General features: G+C 40.1%; 2 protein-coding genes and 1 long non-coding RNA gene across 5 annotated transcripts in view; 2 read left to right on the forward strand and 1 right to left on the reverse strand.

The window, feature by feature from the left end:
* The window catches only part of LOC135970976 (uncharacterized), a 61,042-nt gene extending 37,330 nt beyond the window's left edge, over nucleotides 1-23,712 (forward strand). Inside the window, exon 2 of the long non-coding RNA XR_010586953.2 lies at nucleotides 21,110-23,712. This is a non-coding gene — a long non-coding RNA (uncharacterized lncRNA). The remainder of the gene's footprint in view (nucleotides 1-21,109) is intronic.
* ELOVL6 (ELOVL fatty acid elongase 6) overlaps nucleotides 1-26,994 on the reverse strand; it is a 151,558-nt gene that overhangs the window by 61,850 nt on the left and 62,714 nt on the right. The window lies entirely within an intron of this gene.
* Nucleotides 10,959-18,050, forward strand: LOC135970975 (homeobox protein NANOG-like). Its single transcript, XM_065545332.2, has one exon. The coding sequence runs from the start codon at nucleotides 15,202-15,204 to the stop codon at nucleotides 15,919-15,921; it is 720 nt and encodes a 239-aa protein (XP_065401404.1). The 5' UTR covers nucleotides 10,959-15,201; the 3' UTR covers nucleotides 15,922-18,050.

A 26,994-nucleotide genomic window follows, 5' to 3' on the forward strand; every position in this document is an offset into this window, starting at 1 on the left:
GGGCGAGAGTCACAGTTACGGAGATTGTCTTTAAGCAACTCATTAACATGTGACTCACAAATAGCACCTGAACTCTTATTAGTAGTGCATGACTTACTGTATCCTTTACAATGAACCAGGTACATGTGTTCACAATTTCTAGTATAATATACAATGTACTAAAATTACTAATATGTATTCGATTTATTCTGACTGTCCACAGTTCTAAATTGCCATCTCTTAACACTCCTTTGCAACAACAGAAGTTACTTGGTTTGTAACCATTCTCTTAATCCCAGTCTTAAAATATGTACTGCAGACTACTTCAAGTATGTTTTCCTGTTTGTGGCAATGCAGTTGTTTTATCCTTCCTCTTTTTGGGGTTATGTCTATAAAGATAGGTCTCTACGCAGCAATGGTCAAGTATCAGTCTTCCACCCAGATGGCCTGCTAGTAGCAGCATTTGACACAGATGGCGACTCCTTTTCTGCAATGCTTCCTTCACTTCCTTCCTTTCTCACTATTTTCTCTTGCCTCTTCTCCAACTTCACCATCTATTCTTTTTCATTTTCCTTTGCTGCTTTCCCTTCATCTCCTCAATCCACAAACTCCGAAGATCCCCAGAATTCAATCTGTGGGCCTCTTTTTTGCCCTCCACCATGGGTTCTCACAGAGGGGGATGATTTTGCCCTTCAGAGGATATTTTGAAATATCTGAAGACACTTTTGGTCTTTACAAGTGGAAGGGAGTTGGCTACTGGCAGGTGGTGTGTAGAGGCCCTGGATGCCACAAGACAGCCCTCTACAACCAAAGATTATCCAGCCCCCAAAAAAGCCAATAGTGCTAAGGTTGAGGATCCTGAACAAAAGAAATATGGAGACAGAAATTAAGAAAAGAGAAACTGGAAAACTCAAGAGAGTATAGGCAAAACTGCTTCAAAAATATGTTCACTGACTGGGGTGATACCACTTATGCCTCAGACACGCTCAGGCTAAATTGCTTCAAATTGATTCCAAGCACAGAGTAAATAAAGCAAGCTTCTTGTTTCAAGTGAGGAGTTCAATATAAAACTGAAAACAAAATAACCAGTGAGTCAGTATATTACTCTCTTCACTGTTCTAGAATTAGGTTCACTTCTGACTACCATGGGCCGTGTCCAGCTGCATCCTGAAGGCTGGTAGATTCAATTCTTCCAAATCTTCATCTGCTTCAGTGCCTCTCCTGCATGAAGCTCATCTAGAACTGCATTTAAAAATATATCTCCAGAGAGGAGAAAAAGGAATAATTTTTTTTTTCTTTTTGAGACAAACTCTCACTCTGTCGCCCAGGCTGGAGTGCAGTGGTGAGATCTCAGCAACCTCCGCCTCCTGGGTTCAAGTGATTCTCCTGCCTTAGCCTCCCAAGTAGCAGGGACTATAGGAACACACCACCATGCCCGGCTAGTTTTGTACTTTTGGTGGACACAGGGTTTCACCATTTTGGCCAAGCTGGTCTCAAACTCCTGACCTCAAGTGATCCACCCACCTCGGCCTCCCAGAGTGCTGGGATTACAGGCGTGAGCCACCATGCCTGACCAGTAATCTTAAATGAATAGAACCAGACTTCATGATAACTGCCAAGACACCACCCCGCTAACTCCACACAGAGTTCGAATTCTTCTTGAAGTAGAATTTTAGTTATTCCCGGCCGGGCGCGGTGGCTCAAGCCTGTAATCCCAGCACTTTGGGAGGCCGAGACGGGTGGATCACAAGGTCAGGAGATCGAGACCATCCTGGCTAACCCGGTGAAACCCCGTCTCTACTAAAAAATACAAAAAACTAGCCGGGCGAGGTGGCGGGCGCCTGTAGTCCCAGCTACTCGGGAGGCTGAGGCAGGAGAATGGCGTGAACCCGGGAGGCGGAGCTTGCAGTGAGCTGAGATCTGGCCACTGCACTCCAGCCTGGGTGACAGAACGAGACCCCGTCTCAAAAAAAAAATTTTTTAGTTATTCCCGTCATCTCTGTTAACCACTTTTGTAAGATAATTCCATGATAACCAATATTAACTTCACCCAGGATGGGACAATGTTACCACTCTTCTACTCTGTTTCTACATTTTCAACTTTTTTAGATTCCACATATAAATGAAATCACACAATAACATTTCTTTTTATGCCTGGCTTACTTCACTTAGCATATCTTCCAGGTTTATCCATGTAGTCACAAATGATAGAATCTCTTTTTTAATGCGAAATCAAATTCCATTATATCACAATTTCTTTATCCATTCATCTGTTTACAGACACCTAGGTTGATTCCATATGTTGGCTGCTGAGAATAATGCTACAATGAACATGGGGATACTCTCATATTCAGTCAGAAAATTTGATATCACCAAAGTTTTCTATGACGTACACTTTAAAAAAATTGAGAGTAGGCCAGACGCAATGGCTCACGTCTGTAATCCCAACACTTTGAAAGGTTGTGGTGGGCAGATTGCTTGAGCTCAGGAGTTTCAGACCAGCCTGGGCAACCAAACCCCTTCTCTACAATAAAAATTAGCCAGGCGTGGTGGTGGGTGTCTGTAGTCCCAGCCACTCAAGAGACAGAGGTAGGTGAATGGCTTTGGCCTGGGAGGTGGCAGAGGTTGCAGTAAGCTGTGATCATGCCACTGTCCTCCAGCCTGGGCCACAGAGGAAATTTCAAAGTAATTAATTAAAATTAATAAAAATTAAGAGTAGCAATAGCTCTATTTTCAGAAGTATTGGAATTGTAATAAAATAGGTGGTACTGGCCGAGTGCAGTGGGTCACGCCTGAAATCCCAGCACTTTGGGAGGCCGAGGCAGGTGAATCACTTGAACCCTACTGGTAGAGGTTACAGTGAGCTGAGATTGCACCAATACACTCTAGCCTGGTGACAGAATGAGTCTCCATCTCAAACGAAAAAAAAAAAAAGGTGGTATCACATGATAAAGTATATCAATTGGGATAGACAAAATCAATTGCACTGTTTTCTAAATCTTCTAACAAAATATTAATCATCTTTATTAGCTACTCACAGGCCTTTGCTCCCCTAATTAACATGCTGCGAGTCACTAATTCTCCTCTGAGGATTGTGCACAAAGCTAAACCAGTTCAACAGGAAGCTGCACTCCTGCTTGTGCCTGTCATCAGTTTCTACAGTGGGAAGCAGAGTAAAACTGGTCAGATAGTGTCCGGAGCTGGTTTAGGAGTCCTTTATAGCTTAGAAGACTTTTATCTATGTATCTTTTTACATCATTCCCCACAAAGACTTTCACTTTTTTTTTTCTTTGCCCCTTCACAGGTTGAAAGTCAAAAAAAAGAGAGGAAGAAAGACCTTTTGGGGAAAAATCTTAATGAAAAAAAAAATCTCAAGATCCCTCAGAAAACAAGAAAATTAAGTCCATAGCTCCCATTTCTTCATAAAGTGAAAGGGAACTTTATTTTTTTATTACAAGTTTCTCTCTACTGCCAGGTTGTGAGACAGAAGAATAATTTCTCCTTTATTTGCATGTCAGGTGAATTGCTGAATGTGACTATAGTATGGCTGGGATTTATCAAGCATGGATTCCCAGAAAGGAGATTCTCAAAATCACAATGCCTACAGCATCCTTTTCTTCAGTTTCAAAGAGAAGGAAACATGCTTAGGGAGAGAAAAGTGTGTGTGTGACTCAACATTCCTTTGAAAGTCAGGTTAATTTGTCTTCCCCTATTCCCAAAGCATGCCCTTTGAGAATGCATTATGGGGAAATGCGTTCTTCAGATTGCTCATGCTGGCATGCACACACCGTGTGGATAGGTAGCAATTGCTCTGGATAGTAAACCCGAGCCTTTGCTTTTCTTGTCTTTTTTCTACTTTGCTTGTTTGTCAAGACTGATTCACTAACCACCAAGATTTGAGAGTAACAATATTTGGCTATGTTTACACAGAAAGGTTTCCTACCAAAAGAAAAAAAATAAGTAAAAAAACAGATTTGGCAAGTATTTACTCAAGATACTTCTTGAGTCTAAGGCCTTTTTTGATCAATTTGAGGAATTCTAGATGTCTGAGTGTGATAACAACAGTTTAAAAGTATTACCGAATATCCATGGGTTGTAGCTCTTCACATAGCTCTCCTATGGGAACTTGATGCACCATTATAGACAAACAGTTGGGTCCTGACTTCAAACTATTATGCATTGTTCCAGGCCATGAAATTAAAATGTGTTTCAGTTTGGTCAAAATAGTAATTACTTTTTAAAAACTGTGCACTTACTATATTCTAGGTACTGTTCCACATGTTCTGAGCACTTGGGATTCAACAACTACCTTGTATACCAGGAATGTTACACTTCTCACTGGTTCTTTTCTTTGTTTTTGAAACAGAGTCTTGCTCTATTCCCCTCCTCCCCCACTGCCCGACCCGGCTGGAGTACAGTGGAGCGATCTTGGCTCACTGCAACCTCTGCCTCCCGAGTTCAAGCGATTCTCAGGGCTTAGCCTCCCGAGTAGCTGGGATTATTGGCGCCTGCCACCACGCCTGGCTAACTTTTGTATTTTTAGTAGAGACAGGGCTTCACCATGTTGGCTAGGCTGGTCTCAAACTCCTGACCTCAGGTGATCCACCCACCTCAGCCTCCCAAAGTGCTGAGATTACAGGCCTGAGCCACCGCACCCAGCCTCAGTTGGTTCTTAACAGTAGTAGTTTTTACCATCTGGCTAACATGGTGAAACCCCATCTCTACTAAAAATATAAAAAAATTAGCCAGGCATGGTCGTGGGCGCCTGTAGTCCCAACTACTCGGGAGGCTGAGGCAGGAGAATGGCATGAACCCGGGAGGTGGAGCTTGCAGAAAGCCGAGATCACACCACTGCACTCCAGCCTGGGTGACATAGCAAGACTGTCTCAAAAAAAAAAAAAAGTAGTAGTTTTTGTCATCCCTTCGTCCTCTCACACCCCATCACTATTTCTGCCAGTTAAACATATAAATCACTTACACTTGCAATTCACTTTGTCTCCAATAGAACATTCCTTTTTTTAGGTCACATTCATAAGGCTTAATTTTTGGATGTAGAAATCTAGAAGAAAAGTCTGCAGAGAGTACTTTCCAAAGTCACTACATGCTTGAAGTTGACTGCTCCTTTTCCATCTAGTGTTTGCCTACTTTGCTGTGTACTGGCAGCCGTAACCCTTGACTGCTCAATGGCAGGACATGCTGTAAGAGCTTAGAGGCATACTACACGGTTGTTTTGTCTTTGTGTCTTCCCACTTAGACTCACTTATTCTGTATTTCCAGCTGTCCAAAAGGACAATGGCCCTTTGCTTCAGAATCCTAAAATCTGATATAGAAAAACTGTTGAGGACACAAGTGTGCAAGACTGTATAAAAGGAAATGTAAACATTAAATTATATGAAGTCAAGGTCGTTATGTAGTATATAACCTTCACTATTAGTCAACTATCTTGTTTATTTAAAAATGAATGGCATTAATATTATATGGTAGATTCTAGGCTCTACAGACTGTAGGAATTTTAACAGATTTGGCATCATCTCTAAGATGTCCAAAATGCTTTTCTTTTTTTGTCGTTTCTGTTTTGAAACACAGTCTGGCTGTGTTGCGCAGGCTGGAATGCAGTGGCACAATCTCAGCTCACTACAACCTCTGCCTCCTGGACTCAAGCCTTCCTCCCAAGTAGCTGGGACTATAGCTGCATGCCACCACACCTGGCTAATTTTTGTGTGTTTTTGTAGAGATGAAGCTTCACCATGTTGCCCAGCCTGGTGTCAAACTCCTGAGCTCAAGCAATTCCACCCACCTTGGCCTCCCAGAGTGCTGGGATTACAGGTGTGAGGCACTGTGCCCGGCCCCAAAATGCTTTGACATGGTTCAGATAGTTTCACCTCTCCCTACTCCTCTGGAATCATGTCATAACTTTCCCCTGGGACACCCTGTGCTACAACTATACTGACATTCTCAAGACATCACGCCCCTTTGTCCCACTTTCCTTCGCACGTGCTGTTCTTGCTACGTTGAATGCCCTTCCCATGCAACCTTGTCACTTTTTATGATCACTGTGAAGATAATCCCTGACTGCTTCTAGGTCAAGCTGCCTATCTCTTCCTTCATCACCACTGTGCTTTCTGTATGTCTTTTTCTTACCTACTGTAGCACTTGTCTCTTTGTATTTTACACACAAGTTAACAAATATGGCTTTCCTTTGAAATCCTGAAGGGTACAGATTGTGTCTTACTCAACTTTGTATGCCCAGGGGCTTATGTCTTTCCCCAACATATGAATTAATAAATGGCCTATTGGATTTTTAAAATCTTGTGTTTTGGACATACTTTTAAGAGGGAAAATGCATTACTGAAGACTAAATAGAATAACTGATGCTCAAGTCATCTATGAAACTCTGCTTCAAACTCACTTGATTCTTAATCTAAACAGTAAAAATTGTATTTTCTTATAGCTCTTTTCCCTTAGGAGCAGAAAGAAAACTACAAATTAAGATAGGTAGTTTAAATCTTGAAGTGATTTAAATTATTCATTCAGCAAGTATTAATTGAGTGCCAACTGTGTGCTAAGCACAGTTCTAGGCTCCGGAAATACATCAGTGAACAAAACGGACAAAAAACCCTGTCCTCGTGGATGGAGGTTTCAAGCCTGGAGAGAGACAATAAGAAAATAAGTAAATTATATGGTATGTTAGAAAATTACAAATATTATGGAAAGAAAAAAGCAAGTGGGTGCAGGTGGAAAATGCGATGGAGAGTGAGAGACAGAGCACAGTGTTCAACAGGGTGGCACACTGGGAAGGTGAATGTGAGCCAAGACTGGAAGGAACTGTGGGAATGAGCCACTCTGGGAGGAAATGCATAAGGCAGAGAGCAATAGTCAAGGTAAGAACTATCTTCAAAGGTAAAATTTACCATATTCTACTGATTTTGTCTTTGGAAAATTCAACATATTGAGATGTCATTTGAGCATATATCTATAAATGTGTATCTGGGCAATAGTTCTCCTTTCAGTAACTTTTCAGGTAAATACAGCTAAGTTTGCATAGTCATAAATATCATGCACGAAAAATGAGCATGAAAGTGTCCAGACTACGGTAAAGAAGGTTTGTTCATTTTTATCAATAACTAAAATCTTCTTTAAAAGATAACTATAAATCTTAGTTACCAAGAAATCCCAGTTTCTGTTACTGCCTCTTGTGAGTTAAACTAGACAGTCTGTAGACAGATTAGAAGGTACCACAGTAAAGTCTTGAATTAAAACAGGTTTAGAGCTTGACACTAGAGAAGAATTTATTTAATCTTTCTTCATAAAGAATGTGTATGGGGCCAGGCGCGGTGGCTCAAGCCTGTAATCCCAGCACTTTGGGAGGCCGAGACGGGTGGATCATGAGGTCAGGAGATCAAGACCATCCTGGCTAATGCGGTGAAACCCCGTCTATACTAAAAAAATACAAAAAACTAGCCGGGCGAGGTGGCAGGCGCCTGTAGTCCCAGACACCTGGGAAGCTGAGGCAGGAGAATGGCGTAAACCCGGGAGGCGGAGCTTGCAGTGAGCTGAGATCCGGCCACTGCAGTCTTCAGCCTGGGCGACAGAGCGAGACTCCGTCTCAAAAAAAAAAAAGAATGTGTATAACCAGAAATGCCATTCGACCCAGCAATCCCATTACTAGGTATATACCCAAAGGATTATAAACTATTATAATGAATGTTTGCTTATTGCATATGTATGTTTACTGCAGTACTATTCACAATAGCAAAGATATGAAACCAACCCAAATATCCATTAATGATGGATTGGATAAAGAAAATGTGGTATATATACACCATGGAATAGTGTGCAGCCATAAAAAGGAATGAGATCATGTCCTTTGCAGGGACATAGATGAAGCTGGAAGCCATCATCCTCAGCAAACTAACACAGGAACAGAAAACCAAACACTGCATGTTCTCACTCATAAGTAGGAACTGAACAATGAGAACACATGGACACGAGGAAGAGAACAACACACACTGCGGCCTGTGGTACAGGGAGCGAGGGGAGGGAGAGCATCAGGACAAAAAGCTAATGCATGTGGGGCCTAATACCTAGGTGACAGGTTGATAGGTGCACCAAACCACCATGGTACACGTTTACCTAAGTAACAAACAGGTACGTTCTGCACATGTATCCTGGAACTTAAAAAAAAAAATGTGTTTATTGTTCTTTCAGGATTTCCTCTTGCAAACCCAAACCTGAATATACATAAGCAAAGGCTAGTTCTGGAAGAAACTGCCAGGATTACTCTCAACTAGACAGATTTTCTACAAGCACATTAATTCTGCTTCACTGGCCAACTCTTTTTAGGTCCAAGTCGGAAAAAAGTATGATTTCTGACAAGGACAAAAAAATAGGCTTTCAATTTTCATCATGAGTCAGCAGGGAAGGACAGGACATAAGTGACTTTTTAATGTATGTTTCTGTAAATGAACATATAGAAAAGTAAAACCTAATGGTAATGTGGAAATCAGAATTTTTGAAAAGAAGGCAAATGAAAGGAATAAATATTACTTTTAAACTAAAATAAAAAGGCATTGAGTGATTTTTATTTTTAAAATATACTCTAACAACTACCCATTTCCATTTTTTAAACAATAAAGCCTTTTACTCCAATGGTTCAGTGAGTCGAGATGAAGTTTTCAATTTTCAGCTGAGTAATAACATTATATACTTATAAGCTGATCTCAATTTTAGGAAATCATCATTAAGTAGAAACATAAACATTTCAAAGATTAGATATTGTTGTTTCTTTAAAAACATAAACACTTTTTTAAAAAGTCTTTCTACATTTCCCTACATGTTTCCAGAATATCTTCGTATCTTTATAGAACTCAGTGGCTCTATGAATGGAAGACCAAGATAATATACATAAGGAAAGGGATGGATAAAATGTAATTTTCCTTATAAATTAATAAAACTTAATTTTATTTACTCTATTAGAAAGATAGGGATTTAGGCCAGGCATGGTGGCTCACACCTGTAATCCCAGCACTTTGGGAGGCTGAGGTGGGTGGATCACCTGAGGTCAGGGGTTCGAGACCAGCCTGGTCAACATAGTGAAACCCCATCTCTCTTTAAAAAAATAAAAAAAATTAGCCAGGCATGGTGGCATACGCCTGTAGTCCCAGCTACTCAGGAGGCTGGGGCAAAAGAATCACTTGAACCTGGGAGGTGTAGGTTGCAGTGAGCCAAGATGGCGCCACTGCACTCCAGCCTGGGTGACAGAGCAAGACTCCATCTCAAAAGAAAAAAGATAGGGATTTGGTTTATAGGTGATTATTTTCTACTTGTATTTATGTGGGTTACAAAAAGAATGTTTTTATTACTTTTATAATAAAAAATAACATGTAAATTTTAGTCAGAGTAAGAGAAGGGAGAAAAGGATTGGGAGCAAGAATTAGAGACAGAGAAAAACTGATTTGGCCCCAGTGATGGTAAAAAAACAAAAACTATCAAATCTTTTTTTTGTGAGACAGGATCTCTGTTCCCCAGGCTGGAGTGCAATGGTATGATCTTGGCTGCCTGCAACCTCCACATCCCAGGCTCAAACAATTCTACCTCAGCCTCCAAAGTAGCTGGGACTACAAGCATGTACCACCATGCCCAGATAATTTTTGTATCTTTTGTAGAGATGAGGTTTCGCCATGTTGCCCAGGCTAGTCTCGAACTCCTGGACTCAAAGCCGATCCACCTGCCTCAGGCTCCCAAAGTGCTGAGATTACAGGCATGAGTCGCTGCACCCGACCCTCAAATCTTGGCCTGAGTGGAGTGGAGTAAAACAAGGGAGGGGGCAAAGCTTGGAATTCCCACTAATGACAAATCAGTAACTGAATTTTGCCCCTCTTTGACTTTTGGGAGGCCTCCCAAGGAAGTATACATATGGAGGGTAGTGAAAAATTTGATGCCAATTTCCTCCAAACTTCGAATATACTCTCTGGTGTTATGGAACAAATTTAAGAGGATTTGAAGGTGCTAGTCTTCTAACAACCATATGTACACACACTCACATTTTTGAACTAAGCATTTTTACCAGCTAATCTTATGTGTTTCTCAAAATGGTTCACTGACCACCTGCAACAGAACCGATGAGGTGCTTGCAAAGACAGATTTCCTCTTCCCAGACTTTCTCAATCTAGAAGAGTAACCATAAAATGTGCACTGAAGTAAGAGTCTTAAGAGATTTTAAAATTTGAGCTTGAGCCACTATTTCATGCTTTTATCATGATGATTTAGCTACCTATCTTCAGCCACTCTCATCCAGAATCCTTCAGGACTCTTTGATTTCCTATCTCAAAGATGACATCACTTTGATAACATGCATATCAAAATTAATTATATCCTACAAAAAAAAATCCTACAATAAAATACTTCTGGCTAATATTGTAATTACAAAAAAAAACATCAGTGCATTAAAAAAAGCAAAGACTTTGAAAAGAGAGGAAAAGTAGTAGACCATCTCTTCTACTCTACACTAAGAGACACAGGATATATGCACCATTGTTGCCACAATACCATGCCTCTAAGAAGGTAAGCCTGGCCAGGTGCAGTGGCTCACGCCTGTAATCCCAGCACTTTGGGAGGCCGAGGTGGTTGGATCACAAGGTCAGGAGTTTGAGACCAGCCTGACCAACATGGTGAAACCGGGTCTCTACTAAAAATACAAAAATTAGTCGGGTGTGGTGGTACACGCCTGTAATCACAGCTATGCAGGAGGCTGAAGCAGGAGAATCACTTGAACCCAGGAGGCAGAGGTTGCAGTGAGCCGAGATCCCACCATTGCATTCCAGCTTGGGCGACAGAGCAAAACTCCGTCTCAAAAAAAAAAAAAAAAAAAAAGAAGGTAAACCTATGTCTCACTAAGCTCCTAAAGCTTCTCCTCTATGGGAGAGTCTAAGAAAAACATTAAATTAATTTAAAATTCCTTATCCTTTTAAAAGTAAAACTGAAACTTAGGGATAACATTTATTTTTCTTCATAAGTTATGAGTTACATCAGGTGAAAAATAGTTTTCCAGGCTTTGAGGATGATCGTTTAATGACAGAAATCAAAGATATTTACTTAATAAAACTTTTCAAAGCCTTTTGGTTTATGGTACAAAATTTTACTGAATTATCTATCATGACTAAGAAGAATTTATCTGGGCTGAGAATAAGGAGACTTTTGATTCATTCATTCTTGCATACAGCTATTCAGTAAATATTTATTAAGGGCTAACTATGTCCTAAGCATTGAGAATAGTTAATGAAACAGACACACTCCTTGCACCCGGACATGTTTTGGGGGAAAATAGACAAGTAAACAGAAAAGCAGGGTACTAAAAATAAGCAAACAGGCTGGGCACAGTGGCTTACACCTGTAATCCCAGCACTTTCGGGGGCCAAGGCAGGAGGATCGCTGGAACCCAGGAGTTCAAGACTGGCCTGGGCTACACAGAGAGACCCTGTTTCAAGAAAAAAAAAAAAGTCAAAAGTGAAATTAGGAAACATATAGGAGGCATGGTAACCCCATCTTGTTGGGTCAGAGAAGGCTTTCTGGAGACATATTCAGACAGGACGAGTATAAGCCTGGTAAAGAAAGAGAGAGGCAATGGTGTGGGCAAAGAGCCAGAGGCATGAGAGAGAAAGCACATTCAAACAACTCTAAGAAATTTAGAGTACTTGACCTTCAATTACAAAGTGGGAGAGTGTTGAGATGAAGGCGCAAGAAGTTAAGTGGAAGCAAGATCATGAGGACTCTTATAAGCTATGTTAAGACGTTTCTTTTTCATCTTAAGAGTAATGGGTAGCCATTGAAGGTTTTAAATGAATGAAGTCACGTGCTTGGATTTGTGATATATAAAGATCACTCACTGATGAAATGAAAGCTGGAACTTGAGTAAGTCTGGTGGGAATGGCACAGGTTTTAGACAACAGCAGGGCTTGGAGGTGAGGATAAGGCAGGCGTCATGGGCAGTGTGGTTACAGGAAGTTCCTGCATCTGTACCCTCCCAACTGGAGCGTCATTTCAGAGCAACTGGTTAAATGTTTTGCACATATGGGTGTATGAAGTTCATTGGGTGCCTTCTGCAAACAATTTCACTCAGACACTTATCTGTGAGCATAGGGGCGACAGCAAGGTCTAATATTTCCTCATTTGTTTTGGTGCTTATCGTGTTCTTAGATATAAAATTATGCTCCTCCCACCATGTGTCAACTACCAACATGCAATAATGTCAGTTTCAAGACCGAGAAAACAGCCATCCATGTTTCCAACCAACAAGACAGAACTTGTAAAGGAAAGTTCTCAGCTCACTTGGAACATGTTTTGGAAGATACAAGAAAAGCTGGACTGATGAGGATAGATAAGTATGTAACTGAGCTACTAAGATTTTAGGTGGGTGCACAAGTTGTTGTGGTTTTGCCATTACTTTTGCATCAACCTACACAGTCAGTACTCACAGGCAAAATAAACTTTTCAAAAGGACAGGCTTATCTTGCTTTACGTAGCAGATTTAGTCCAGAAAAATTATGTATAAATCTTTTTTTCAAAAAACTAAATTGTATTTTGAAAACATTTGGGGAGCTTTCCTATTTAAGAAAAATTAATAATTATTTTTAAGGATCAAATAATTGTTATTGTTTTATATATTTCTCAAGGGATGCACATCTATACTGGATTGCTTTCTCTTCTTACCAGCTGAGAAACAGTGTGTTCCCTAGTGTCATCTGTCACCTCCTAAAAAGTCCTTGAGTCTCTCAAGAGATGCCTTAACACCAGGACAGATGTTATAGTTAAGGGATACACCCCACAAGATGTTCTTTGATTGGAACCCTAGCTTCACTGGACTGGGTCAATTGTGAGGCTAAGTATGGCAATATGACTGAATGCCCATCCATGACACTGATTTGCCTTGCTCCTTTTCAGAGATTAGTCTGAGATGAAGCTATGGCAATGATTATGAAAATAGAAGTGGCCACGTGGGGCTTCTGGGAAAGGTTTTTAAAACATAGAGACTTGTCTGCATGTCCCTTTGGAGTTTTATTTCTTTGCTCTTCTCTTTTCTTCCCAGTCACAAACCTGATGCCTGGCAGCAACCATCTTATAGCCATGGGGCAGCATGCATGAAAAAGAAAGAAGGAAGTAAAAGATGAAATCAGCTTAGTTTCCTGATAGCATCATCCAGCTGCCTTGTCAGCTCTAGATTGTGTGCTCTAGACTTCCGTTGAGTGAAACAAGGCAATTCCCGTACATGATTAAGATTCTATTTGTTGATTTTTTCATTATTTCCAGCCCAACACAATCTTTTTTTTTTTTTTTTTTTTTTTTGGTGAGATGGAGTTTTGCTCTGTCACCAGGCTGGAGTGCAGTGGTGGATCTCAGCTCACCGCAACCTTTGCCTCCTGGGTTCAAGCAATTCTGCCTCAGCCTCCTGAGTAGCTGGGTCTACAGGCATGAGCCACCACGCCCAGCTAATTTTTGTATTTTTAGTAGAGATGGGGTTTCACCATGTTGACCAGGATGGTCTCGATCTCTTGACCTTGTGATCTGTCCACCTCAGCCTCCCAAAGTGCTGGGATTACAGGCATAAGCCACTGCACCTGGCTACCCAACACAATTTTAATACCCTGAATTTCAATTACAACTTCTCTGAATGTAAGGCACCAAGTTCTGTTGCTACTAACAGTATGTGGGATTCTGTGGTGATTTATTAACATGGACTACAACTAACAAGCCAATTCCTCTAAAATGTAAATATATTTAAAGTGACATTTGTAGAGCCTCCCTCCTCTATTGAGCTGCTGATCTGTGGGAGCTCTATCAGTACCATAAGATAGCAGGGAAACAAAACCAAAAAGCCATCCGATACTTCCTGGGCATTTTGGCCGTAATTATTCTCATTTAATTAAGCTTGAATGACCAAGTATTAAAAATGACTGAACCAAGGACGCTAAAGCAGAACCAACACAGTAGCCCAAGGAAAAGTAACTTCCCAGAAAAATATAAGGACAATGTTCTGTGAACAATTTTAGGCAGATTAAAGTGATATAGTAATAAGCAGTATTAAACCAAAATGTTCACCATCATCCATCTGGCCGGGTATTGGATAGTTCCCTTTAAGCAAAACATATCATGTGGGCTGAGCACTGCAATAGCCGCAGTGCTTACTCAGAAGCTCAACCTGTCTAGCAGGCTCCAGGGTTCTCAGACTAGCTTTTATGCACATGACCATCAGTCATTTTAGGATATCAAAGACAGCAAATTTATATCTGTTCATGGGTCTGTATTTAGGCATTTAAATGCATATAAATATAGGTAAGTACACATTTTTTTCAAGGAAACATTATGGAAGTTTAACACATATAAAGATCATTAGATATTCACTCTAACTCCCACTCCTATATAAAAGCTCTGGCTGTACTAGTTTATTTGAATATAAGAGAACTTTTTATAGTTAAGGAAGCCTCCTAAATTATCAATGACTGTACTATATGTAAGGTCTGCACCTTGGACATTGAACTGAAAATAATGAAGTACTTAGGAAATATCTGTTGCGTTGATGTTCCAATCCCTGTTGCTTCGCAGTATGATATTTACACTGAGGGAAACTGAGTTACAGAGAGGTGGGACACCTTTCAGGAGTCACCAGAAGGGCTAGAAGAGTTTGGGATGCTGAAATCCAGAGTTGTGTGGATTATTTTTTTAATCTGAACGATTCAAATTATCTGTTTATATTGATCAAAATTGGCCACAGAATCTCCAAATCCTCAAGTTCACATTAAGACAAATAGGCAGACTTTTCTCTAGAAAACTAAACAGCCTCTTTTATAAACAGGAGTATTTTTAGAATTAACAGTAACAAATCCAAGTTAATACAGTGTATGTGAACTTAAAAACATGAATGGATTTTTGCTGGACTGAGCTGGCTGCCTCCTGTTATTGTGAAGGCAACTCACTTCATCCCAACTTCTTGATACTTTTGCTCCTGGAGGTCATACTTCTCTAAGATCTTCCAGAAAAAAGTCTTAAAGCCATCTTAGCCTTTTTACCAGTCCACCTCTTAAATTTTTCCTACTCTTCTCCAATAATGACATGAGTGTGAGTACAGCTTGTCCATAAAGCCTGCCTTGCTCCGAAGCATCCGACTGTAAAGACTGGTCACCTACACCTGTGGTTTGTGGGTCTGAAGAAAACCATCCATCCTTGCAAATGTCTTCTGCTGAGATGCCTCACACAGAGACTGTCTCTCGTCTTCCTTCTTCCATGGATCTGCTTATTCAGGACAGCCCTGATTCTTCCACCAATCCCAAAGGCAAACAATCCACTTCTGCAGAGAATAGTGCCACAAAAAAGGAAGACAAGGTTTTGGTCAAGAAACAGAAGACCAGAACTGTGTTCTCTTCTGCCCAGCTGTGGGTACTCAATGATAGATTTCAGAGACAGAAATACCTCAGCCTCCAGCAGATGCAAGAACTTTCCAACATCCTGAACCTTAGCTACAAACAGGTGAAGACCGGCTTCCAGAACCAGAGAATGAAATCTAAGACGTGGCAGAAAAACAACTGGACAAAGAATAGCAACAGTGTGACTCAGAAGGCCTCAGTACCTACCTACCCCAGCCTCTACTCTTCCTGCCACCAGGGATGCCTGGTAAACCCAAATGGGAACCTTCCAATGTGGAGCAACCAGACCTGGAACAATTCATCCTGGAGCAACCAGACCCAGAACATCCCGTTCTGGAGCAAACACTTCTGGAACGCTCAGACCTGGTGCACCCAGTCCTGGAACAGTCAGGCCTGCAACAGTCCCTTCTATAACTGTGGAGAGGAATCTCTGCAGTCCTGCTTGCAGTTCCACCCAAATTCTCCTGCCAGTGACTTGGAGGCTGCCTTGGAAGCTGCTGGGGAAGGCCTTAATGTAATACAGTAGACGACTAGGTATTGTAGTAGTCCACAAACCATGGATTTATTCCTAAACTACTCCACGAACATGCAACCTGAAGATATGTGAAGATGAGTGAAATTGAAATTACTCAATTTCAGTCTGGGCACTGGCTGAACCTTCCTCTCCCCTCCTCCCCTCCCTGATAGGATTTTTCTTGTTTGGAAACCACGTGTTCCGGTTTCCATTATGCCTATCTAGTCAATTTGATGGAGGGTGGAGTATGGTTGGAGCCTAATCAGAGAGGTTTCTTTCTTTCTTTCTTTCGTTTTTTTTTTTCCTATTGGATCTTCCTGGAGAAAAGGCATTTTAATCACCTTGGCTGCTAAAGACAACTTGATACTAGCTGTCTCTAGTTATCTATAGATAACTAGATCTAATACTAGTTTGGGTATCTTTAGGGTTTAGAATCTAACCTCAAGAATAAGAAAAAAATAAGAAGAAATAAAAGTACAAATTGGTGTGATGAAAATACATTCCTATTGTTTGGGATTGGGAGGCTTTGCTTATTTTTTAAAAAACTCTACTGAGGCCAGGCGCAGTGGTTCATGCCTGTAATCCCAGCACTTTGGGAGGCCAAGGGAGGCAGATCACCTCAGGTTAGGAGTTCGAGACCAGTCTGGCCAACATGGTGAAACCCTGTCTCTACTAAAATACAAACGTTAGCCGGGCGTGGTGGCAGGCGCCTGTAATCCCAGCTACTCGGGAGGCTGAGCCCAGATGGTGCCACAGCAATCCAGCCTGGATGGCTGAGCCAGACTTCATGTCAAAATAAAATAAAATAAAAACCCTATTGACGAGAAGGGTGAAGGGTTAAGCTGTAACATACTTCATTGATTTCCTCAGCCCTTTTTGGCTCTGTTTTACTATAGCCCCTATTTTGTTGATTATGCTAATATTTGTGGAAAGAGGTCTTGTGTTTGCTGCATTATGACATCAGTACTACTTTGGCTGGTTTAAGTACTAATAAATAAAACAACCATTTTTCCTTAAAAAAAAAAAAAAAACATGAATGAGAGCTCCAGCTGGTTTACTTGTTTATTCAAAAACATTTACTCAATATCTATAATATTCATAAATGTCACCTAGTTTAAAAAAAATTTCTCTAGCAAAGTGGAGAAACTAAAATAAAAAAAAATTTTTTTTAAAACTAAAGAAAAAAACAAAAACTCCTATCCTCTAGGTCCTGTAGGGGTGAGGAGGGCCCAAGTACGAATATTAACAAAAACCAAATGATCCTGTCATCACCAGGAGGACCTGGGGACCCCACTTTAAGAAACACTGGTCTAGACAGTTCTAGATGCTGGTGACACAAACCTCAAATTGCGCATCGTCTAGTGAGATAGACAAGTAGACAAAAATCTATTATGCACTCTAAATATTCAGAGTGGTATGAAGAGGATAGGGGAAAAAAATAGAAGGACAGAAATTCTCTTGCTGAAATGGCCAGTTTTTAAGGCATGGCAGAATGGCCAGAGAAGAATGGGTGAAGAGAAAGCTGGGCACAACCATTCAGTGGGGTGGGGTACAGTTTGAAGGACTTGGACTCCTGGGCTATAGGAGTCAGAAATGAGGGTGGAGAATTAAAATAAGGTTGTATCTTAAATGACTTTTATGCTCAAATGGGGCTAGTTTGAACTTCATCCTGAAAATACAGGAAGCCATGAAGGGTTTTAAGTAAGGGAGGAGGAGCATGCTGAGATTAAATTTGTAGAAAGCCCACTTGGCAGTGGCAATGTGAAGGGTAGATGGGAGGGGTGTGAGTAACCTGATAGAGACAGAGGCCAGGTAACTGCAGTTTTCCTCAAGAGAAGATGCTTAAGGTAGAAGAGACAGAGAGATGGATGACTCTGAAAGATGGTAACCCAACATACAGTAATTATTCCATATATTTATTGAAATCAACAGAAGACATAGAAGAGAGAGGTCTTGACAGCTGATTTAATATGGGGAGAGAGGCAAAGGAGAGGGTAAGGGATGATTTGTGGGTGGTCAGTGTTAGTTTGATGGGGAGTCAGAAATGGCATTTTAGAGGCTAGGTGCATTGGCTCATGCCTGTAAACCCAGCACTTTGGGAGGCCGAGGTAGATGGATCACTTGAGGTCAGGAGTTCAAGACCAGTCTGGCCAACGTGGTGAAATCCCCCAAAATATAAAAATTCAAAAAATACAAAAAAATTAGCCGAGCATGGTCATGTGTGACTGTAGTCCCAGCTACTTGGGAGGCTGAGGCAGGAAGATCACTTGAACCCAGGATGTGGAGGTTGCAGTGAGCCGGAATCAAACCACTGCACTCTAGCCTAGGCAGTAGAGCAAGACTGTCTTAAAAAAAAAAAAAAAAAAGGCATTTTAGTGTTTACTAGTAGAGATAGTTAATAGCAATATAGGACTTATTCCCAGAGATGGAAAGAAATCTACAGGGTGTGGGACATAGAAATATCAGGGCTAAGGATATCTATTTGGAAGTCATCCATGTCTGGGTGGTGGTGGTTGAAGTCATGGACATGAATGAGGTCATCCAAGGGGAATATCTGAAGGTCAATACAGAACCTAATGGGAAGGGCAGGGAGCATCACCACTTACAGATAAGGTGGAAGAGAAGCAAAGAAGATTAAGAAGACACAGTCAAGAGGAAAGAAGAAAACTAAGGAGTGTTATGGGACAGGGTTAGAGAAAAGAGAGGTAGTTAAGTGTCACAGAGCAAATCAAGTCAGATAAGATCTGATAAGAAGAGTGTTCTGTTGTGACCCACAGACACAATCAGGGCCTAATGAGTCTGTGAATGGATCATTCATTTCTCCAACAAATATTTATTGAAGTTCCTGCATGCCAAGTGTTAGGCAAATAAACCTCAAACCTCAAGGACAGCCTCATCCTATTGTGAAAGCATAGCGAAAGCCTGTTGCATTTCCTTACAAATGTTATACTATGTATTAATAAAAGCTGTGAACTATGGCTTACTTAACACTGACATTGCACTTGGGCAAATGAGAAGAGGTAAGGTGACAGGCTTTGGGAAGATGAGGCTTGCGGGGGCAGGGGTGTCACAGGTGTCAAGGGAGCCTGAGAGGACAGGGAAGAAGGGAAGGAAAGGCATGGACCTTCTCATCTTGCTTAACCCTTCATTTAAGTCCCAAATCTGTTTGAAGAGCAAAATCCTAGGCTAAAGGAAAGTCATTATTTACCAATATAATCTCTTTGTGTGTCCAAAGAAGAAAATTAAGATATGAAAGAAAAAGTTAAATTCACCAAATTAAACTAGAGTGATCTGATTACCATTTATAGAAACAACTCACCTCATAGTTTCTTAGGCAGGCACTGATTAAATGTCTATTACTTAAAGCTTCCCTAAAAATATAATATCTAAACATCCAAAATGAAAATTACTAGAAAGTCTGTTTACATACATTTAGAAAAGTAGAATAATAATATCCATAACACTTTAACGCAGTAGATCCTGTGATGATTTCATGTATCCATTCATTTGCTCAACAAATACTTAGAGTTCTTGCTAAGGCTTAACTGTCATTAAAAAGGTGAACTCGTGCTCATGAAGCCTACATTCTAGCAGGAGACAGAAATTAACAAATAACTCTGAGGATATATTATAATGTTACAGTGTTGTATACAAAAATAAAAGCAAATGGCTCAGGAATGACAAGGCTTCATTAGGTGTAGTGCTCAGGGAAGACCTCTATTAGTGGAGCAGGAATATATGAACATAAATGCTTGAAATGATGAGAGAACATATTTGACTGCATAACTGATATCTGTTTCTGATCCCCACGATATGGTCCTTCCTTCAGTACTCCATCACTGAACCCTACAAGTTGCCAGGCACCATTTTACGCACAGGTTGGGAGGGACAGTAAAACACTTCTTACCCTCAGGAGTCACTATGACACATGGAAGAATGTGATCAGTCATGAGAAAATGACTTTTTAAAATTATGCTAAGTCAGCTGATAGTGGGATCATTTCAGGCTGTAAGAACACAAGGCCTCTGGGGGGACATGTATTGTGGCAGCATAGAGAAGAGTGGAGATTGGGAAATAAAACATTACAGAATGAAGGAACAACATGAAATAAAGGTTAGAGAATGTTTGTCCAGAGAATGAAGATATTTGGCAGATGTGTTTACAGTGTTTAAAAGGGATGATGTGAGCTGGGTGTGGTAGCTCATGCCTGTAATCCCAGCACTTTCGGAGTTGAGGTAGGAGGATCACTTGAGGCCAGGAATTCGAGACCAGTCTGGACAACATAGCAAGGCCTCATCTCTACAAAAAATTTTAAAATTAGCTGGGCTGGTTATGCAGGCTCATAGTCTCAAATACTCAGGAGGCTGAGGTGGGAAGATTGAGCCTGGGAGTTCAAGGCTGCAGTGAGTTGTGATCATACCACTGCACTCCAGCCTGGGTGCCAGAGCAAGGCCCTGTCTCCAGGGAAAAAAGTGATGATGTGGGACATAAGGTAGAAGAGGAACTGTGAAGGGCCTTATATTCCAGGCTAAAATGTGAGTACTTTCCTTTTATGTATATCACTAACAGAACTATGAAATAGAACCTAGGATATTCCTTTATTTTGTGGATGTATAACTGGTTGACGATAAGAGAATCACCTTAAGGCTAACAAGTCATTTAAAATAATCTGAAGGTACCTAATGAATGTGATTTATTAAGTTTGTACCGGAGTCCAGTGTTTCTTGAGACTTTTCAGAAACTGCACTAAGAACTTGATGCTGATTTCTCCTTTACTCTTCACACCAACTTCACTAGGTGTGTGTACCATCCCCCATTTGCAGATAAAGAAATGCAGCACATACTGCATTAAATAACTTGCCCAAGTTCGCATAACTTGTAAGAAATGGTGTTCTCGGTTCAAACTGGCTTCTGTATGACTTCAAAGCCAAAGTCAGCAACTTAGAAGGCAAAAATTATAATTTAGTTGGCAAATATGAGAAGAGGTCAGAAACAATTGAAATGAAGCTCCATAGGAACACTTACAGGGTATCAGGGTTAGTAGCCTAGGGAGAAAAGGCAGACACTAAAATTGTTTAAATAGGTAAGTTCAAGGGACAGGTAAAGTCCTTAGTGGGGAAGAAGCCAATCAGCAGATGAACTGCAATCATTGTCTCTCTTTTCCTTCTGTCTCCTCTTCTGGTAACTGACCACAATCAAGGCTGCCTAGAGGAATAATGAAGTAATCCTCCTATTGTCAGCAATGGTCTGATCCAGTGCCAGGCACCACAAACAACTTGGTGTTCAGAGAAGATCCTTCAAGATGAACAAAGGGTCAAAATAAAAAATTCTGGAAGAGAGAAGACTGACCACAATTTAATGTAAGGCTCGGGAAGAAATGATCTCTACCTTCCTTAACATCTCAAGAACTTCCTTAGATTCATTGGATGTTGAACCTGTGTGATTCTAGTAGAAAAATGAATTTTTTTTCTTAACTTGAATATGTGACTAGGATGTTAATAATTAAGTCTGGGTTAATATTGAAGATATCTTACAGTGGGCTTCTTAAAGCATTGATCACAAAGACTGCATGTTCATAATTGGGCTGCATTTGTTAGGATTCTAGATATTTGAAATTTCTAGTGTTATTTTGGTTTCAGTTTTCTAGACAAGCATTCTCAAATTCTCATTTTGCTTTTTGACATATCATGTGTGACTCAAATGTTTTCCCTTGAGTTGGAAAACACCCAGCATTAGGAATAGGCACATAAATATAATACTTCAAGCTTCAGATTTAAGCTCAATTATAAAGTGTTTAAAGGCTGTACTGGTGGTAGTTCTTCTGAGTAGAATTCCTACAACTATGGGTTTGTCTATAATGTTCATTCTATGTTGAACACCTTGTTTAAAACTTGAAATGTGTAAGTAGTAATAAAGAAAATATGTCCTCCTCTTACCAAAGCTAGGACTGATTACATATTCACTTGACTGACAGATATAATCACCTAAATTAGGAGCAATCAGCACTTCCTTACAAACTAATGACTCGAGATGTAGTCTTCCCATTGGCTTATGAATATTTTCTTTATTTACTCAGAATAAATAGTCTGTAGCATCTGCCAGCTGCCCCTAATTATACCAGCTGCACCCAATGACCACAGTGAACATTATTTTACATTCTAAATAACTGGTACAAGGTGAGCCATGGTTTTCTGAGTTTCCTATCACCTTTGTATTTCCAGTCCTCAAATGTTAATTTGTAAAGTGGCAGTTTCAGGCAAAACTAACAAAATTAGCATCTAATCAATAACCGTACTATGTCCACCTATATCCTATTTAGACTCAGAAGTAGGGGAAGAGTGAGAAAGGTGGAAGTGGAGAAATAGAGGCCCAAATAGAAAATTTTATCACAGGAATGTCTAGATGTCTTCTGGGATTGTCTGTTAAAGAGCTGTGACACTCATCTAAACACAGAATTACTCTCTTTCTTGTTGGTTAGAAGGCCAACGGTGCCATGGTAATACTATCAAATATATATCAAGGCTTGGCGAGAAAAATGGTACCTTCAGAAATTTTATAATCTGATATCGAATAGGTCAAGAAATATAATAAAATTAATTTCTTTGGTTTCCTTAGAAAACTGGAAAACTTTAAATTAGAAACTTAGAAAGCTTTAAATTAGACTTTGTAGTTAAAAAAGGAAATGTTAGTTCCTTCCAGCATTAGAATTCCGTGATTCTCTGACTCTGAGCCTGGATTAAATCTAGTCTGGCTGAGTAGAAACCTAAGTAACTAGCTGGTTGCCTTTAGTGATCTTCCACTTTATGGCTGCCGCCTCCGCCTAAGAAGTTCATCATCGTGACTAACTTTCTTTGTGACAAAGTCGTGACTAACTTTCTTTGGGGCAAAGTTGGAAAGCAAAGGTCAAAGTCAATCAGAAATGGGACAAACTCACTTTCTACTGCCTGGTGAAGAGCCATTTTCAGTAGCCCCTTTTTAAGATTAGCCTCATCCAAGATTTGATAAGCTGTTTTGACTTTACTATAGATCTTATTATCCGTGTCAGTTAAGTTTATGTTTCCACTAAATCTATCTAAATTAAAAAGGTAAAAAGCTAATGCTCAGTCTTATCAGATTTCTCTTATTTATTAATAGAATGTGGATTTTTTTTCAAGCATGTAACAATAATAGTAATGATAGGACCATAAATGTGGATGGCTCTTTACAAGTCACTAACATTACATAAATTCCTCAACAACACACTCTGAGGCCATAACAAACTTCTGGAAATAACACAATTGGCTACGGAACTCCCACCCATCTAGCTTCATGGGCTCCCACTTTAATTTCAAAACAACAGGACTGTGCACATTCATTTACATGATTAGGGCAGGGCTTAAGTGTATGTCACGTCACGCCTACATCATCCTTCAGACAAACTTACTGCCTCTTATGGACAACAAAACTGGGGCTCAAAAAAGGACTTGCTTATAACTGGCTAATAAAGAGGAACTCTGGGTTCAAAGTGAGTCCAATTCTTTCTTCTACCCACAGCTTCTGCTAAAGTCATTATTGAAATTCATAGAGCAGTTTTTCCATGTTACTGCTTAGGTTTCTAAAGGTCTGTGACCTAATACAACATGCTCGATAATTTATTACTGATTTAACCTACTTCACTAAGGATTCACTTTTAACTTTTAACTTGTAATTATGTCTAATAAACACCACTCAAATAGCAACCTCTTTCTTCATGGCCCTGTGGTTGTAAAGCAAGCTAGTAATATATGTCAGTGGATTGGTGCTAATAAAGTTCTATATACCTCATTAATTCCACAAATCCTATTGGGTATTTCTTATCTGCCAGATCCTCTGCTAGGTGCTGGATACACAGTACTGAACAAGATGGGTACAAATAAGCCTCACAGAGCTTGTTTCATTGAAAAGCAGAGAGATACACACCAATCAACAAATAATAGTAAACGCACTATGATGTGTTTTGAAGGAAATTAGAGTGTCAAAGAGACGGTGTTAGCAGATGGAGGGGAGCTCTTTTGGATGGAGAATGAGAATGTCTCCCTAAAGACATGGGAATGAATTGAGATCACAAAAAAATGAGAAATAGCCATCTTTGAGAAGAGCAGAAGGAAGAACATTCCGAGGAAAAGAAAGTACATACTGGAAAGCCTGAATGCTAGAGTTTGGTGTGTATAAGGAACTGAGCAATGGTCACTTTTTGTGTGGTAAGACATGTGGATGTGGGCTGGCGGGGCAGGGGTGAGTCTCACACAGCTCTTAAGTGTGTCCCCAGACTCCTGTGGTTTCCATCAGCCACAACCTGAATAACTGTATTGTACTCCAAAAACAATTACAGATTAGACATATAAAACTATCATTACACCCATAGTACCTAAGCCAAGGACACAGTATTCTATCTTTTCAATGAAGATCTGCATGAAGTAAAATTATTATGTATAATTTTAGGTATTGATATAGAAATCTCAGTGGATATAGATATGTGTCTCTGATATAGAAAAAAGTTTTAAAGGGATATTAAAAGTTATTATCTTGCGGGGTTGAAGATTAGGGCAACTTTCATTTCTTTTTAATTTTAAGAAAAAAGTGATATTATGGGGGATTAGCATGTTTGTGGTTGTATTTTTTTTTAATTAAGAAAATAAACAACAAAATGAAGAAAACATTTTTCTTCTATGAAAGCCTGATAAGAAGAAATTTCAGCTGTTTAAACTTAGGAAGCTAAAAACATCAAATCCAAGAATGTTCTCTGGAACTGAGCCCAATCCATTTTTATTTGAGTGAGAATTGGATACATTTCCATCCCCTTGGGGCTCCAGTCTGTCAATATTTTACTTTTCAGAGATAAAGAGACACATGTAGATAATCACAGTGACCTCAGTAACTTTCCTTCTCTTATTTAAGTTTATTTCTATTGTAGTTTTCCCTGTTAAAGATCTTTTGTTTTGCTTATATATCTAATTTTAGAGAATAACAATGCACACACAAAAAATTCCTCTTGCTCTGCTAGACCTGGACCTTTTCTCTAATATATATCTCCATTTTGTCTTTTTTTAGACAGAGTTTGGAAGCAAAGGAGAGAATTGCTGTACAGCTGGCCTACTCTTCTCATCAACAGTGGTTTAACAGTTTTTAAGCAAAAGTCAGCTTTGTTTATCAATTTTTTGTTTGTTTTTTTTTTTTTTTTGCTGGAATTTAACCTACCTCTGCCTCCCCTTTCCCAAGTCTACTTCAGCCAACCTCTCATTCAACAGGTACCACCCTCTAACATAACTGAAATAACTACCATTACCGGATCTTGCTAGCAAAGAATCTCAAATTTTCCCACTCAGTTGTAAACGATTTAGTAATCTCTAGTGTTTACAGGGCTCTTGTCCTATCTAATCCCTTCCCTGGCAGGACACCTTACAGAACCTGCCCTTTATGCTAGTCATCAAGCACCGTCAGGGATGGATGGCTGTGTCACTGGTCTCTTTGGTATTCCCTACTGTTCCTACCATGTGGTGATTATCTGTGACTTCCCTAATCCCTGGCTGCCTTAGCTGGGACTGACTCACATGTTTCTCAGGTTGCTGCTGGCTTTACAGTCCTTTACTGCCCATGCCACTTTGGAGAAAGGCAGGGCTAGTACTTTTCTATATAAGCCCTCAAACTTGACTTTGTGTTTCACAGGAAGGTGAAAAAGCTGGGTCTCTTTTCTTTTTCTTTCCACAAGATGATAAAGCTAGGGGAAGCCTGTGGACAAGGTTTATTTCTACAACTGCAATGATCAGCTGCTTCCTGCTCCTTACTTCCTAAGCTTTTGTGCTCAGTGTCAGATCCCTAGCAGTTTCTATCCCCTGCTCTGCTAAAAAAGAAAGGATATTGACTCTGAGGCCCTAGTTCTTTTTAATTAAATTGTATTTTTGTTATTATTATTTTTTTTTGAGATGGGGTCTTGCTCTGTCTCCCAGGCTGAAGTGCAGTGGTGCAATCACAGCTCACTGCTTCAGTCTCCTGAGTAGCTGGGACTACAAGTGTCATGCCACCATGCTTCTTTTTAATTTTTTAAAATGGTTTTCTGACTTCAATTCCAAACACTTCTCAATTGTAACCAAGAGATAATACTTTTTTGAATTCTTAAAGTTATAAATAGATACTCAAAGTTTTAGCAAAGTCTAAGTGATATTAAGCTTGTCCTTATTAACCAAGTGACTTCAATGACTACTTGTTAATGGCAACCAAAGGTCATTTTTTAAATGAATATATATTATTATATATAATATTAAGGTCCTCAAGAAATACCTAAAGTTTAACAAAATCTAAATAATATTGTGCATATTCTTTTATTACTGTATTGCTGTTGGTGATAAAGACATGATGCTGATGTTGCTGATAAAGACATTCCCAAGACTGGGCAATTTAAAAAAGAAAGAGGTTCATTGGATTTACAGTTCCACGTGGCTGGGGAGGCCTCTCAATCACGGCAGCTTACAGGATTGTTGAGAAATGACACTACTCAAGCTGGGGCTAAACTGTGGTAGTCATTCTGATTCAAATACTGAGTTGGTTTTTTGTGTTTTTTTTTTTTTTTGAGATGGAGTTTCGCTCTTGTTGCCCAGGCTGGAGTGCAATGGTGCATTCTCGACTCACCGCAACCTCTGCCTCCCGGGTTCAAGTGATTCTCCTGCCTTAGCCTCCTGAGTAGCTGGGATTACAGGCATGAGCCACCACGCCCAGCTATTCTTGTATTTTTAGTAGAAACATGGTTTCTCCATGTTGGTAAGGCTGGTCTCAAACTCCTGACCTCAGGTGATTCACCTGCCTTGGCCTCCCAAAGTGCTGGGATTATAGGCATAAGCCACCATGCCCAGCTGGAGCATTGGTATATTATAAAAGCTGCCTAGGTAACTCTAACGTTTGGCCCCATACATCTGAAGGATACCTATAATGCACCTGAAAAATGCAACAGAAACAGCAGTTCCCTGGGACCACACACTCAGAAAGGGGGTGTATCAGAAGATCTAGGGACCAGGAGGCAGAAGACCTGAGGCAGCACTACAGATGATGGAGAAAAACCCACTGGGGAGGGGG

The sequence above is a fragment of the Macaca fascicularis genome, chromosome 5 (genome assembly GCF_037993035.2).
Source record: "Macaca fascicularis isolate 582-1 chromosome 5, T2T-MFA8v1.1".
NCBI lineage: Eukaryota > Metazoa > Chordata > Mammalia > Primates > Cercopithecidae > Macaca > Macaca fascicularis.

Bases quoted from the DNA above. Each gene is read 5' to 3' on its own strand.
- LOC135970975 (XM_065545332.2), top strand. From the start codon at position 15,202: ATGTCTTCTGCTGAGATGCCTCACACAGAGACTGTCTCTCGTCTTCCT.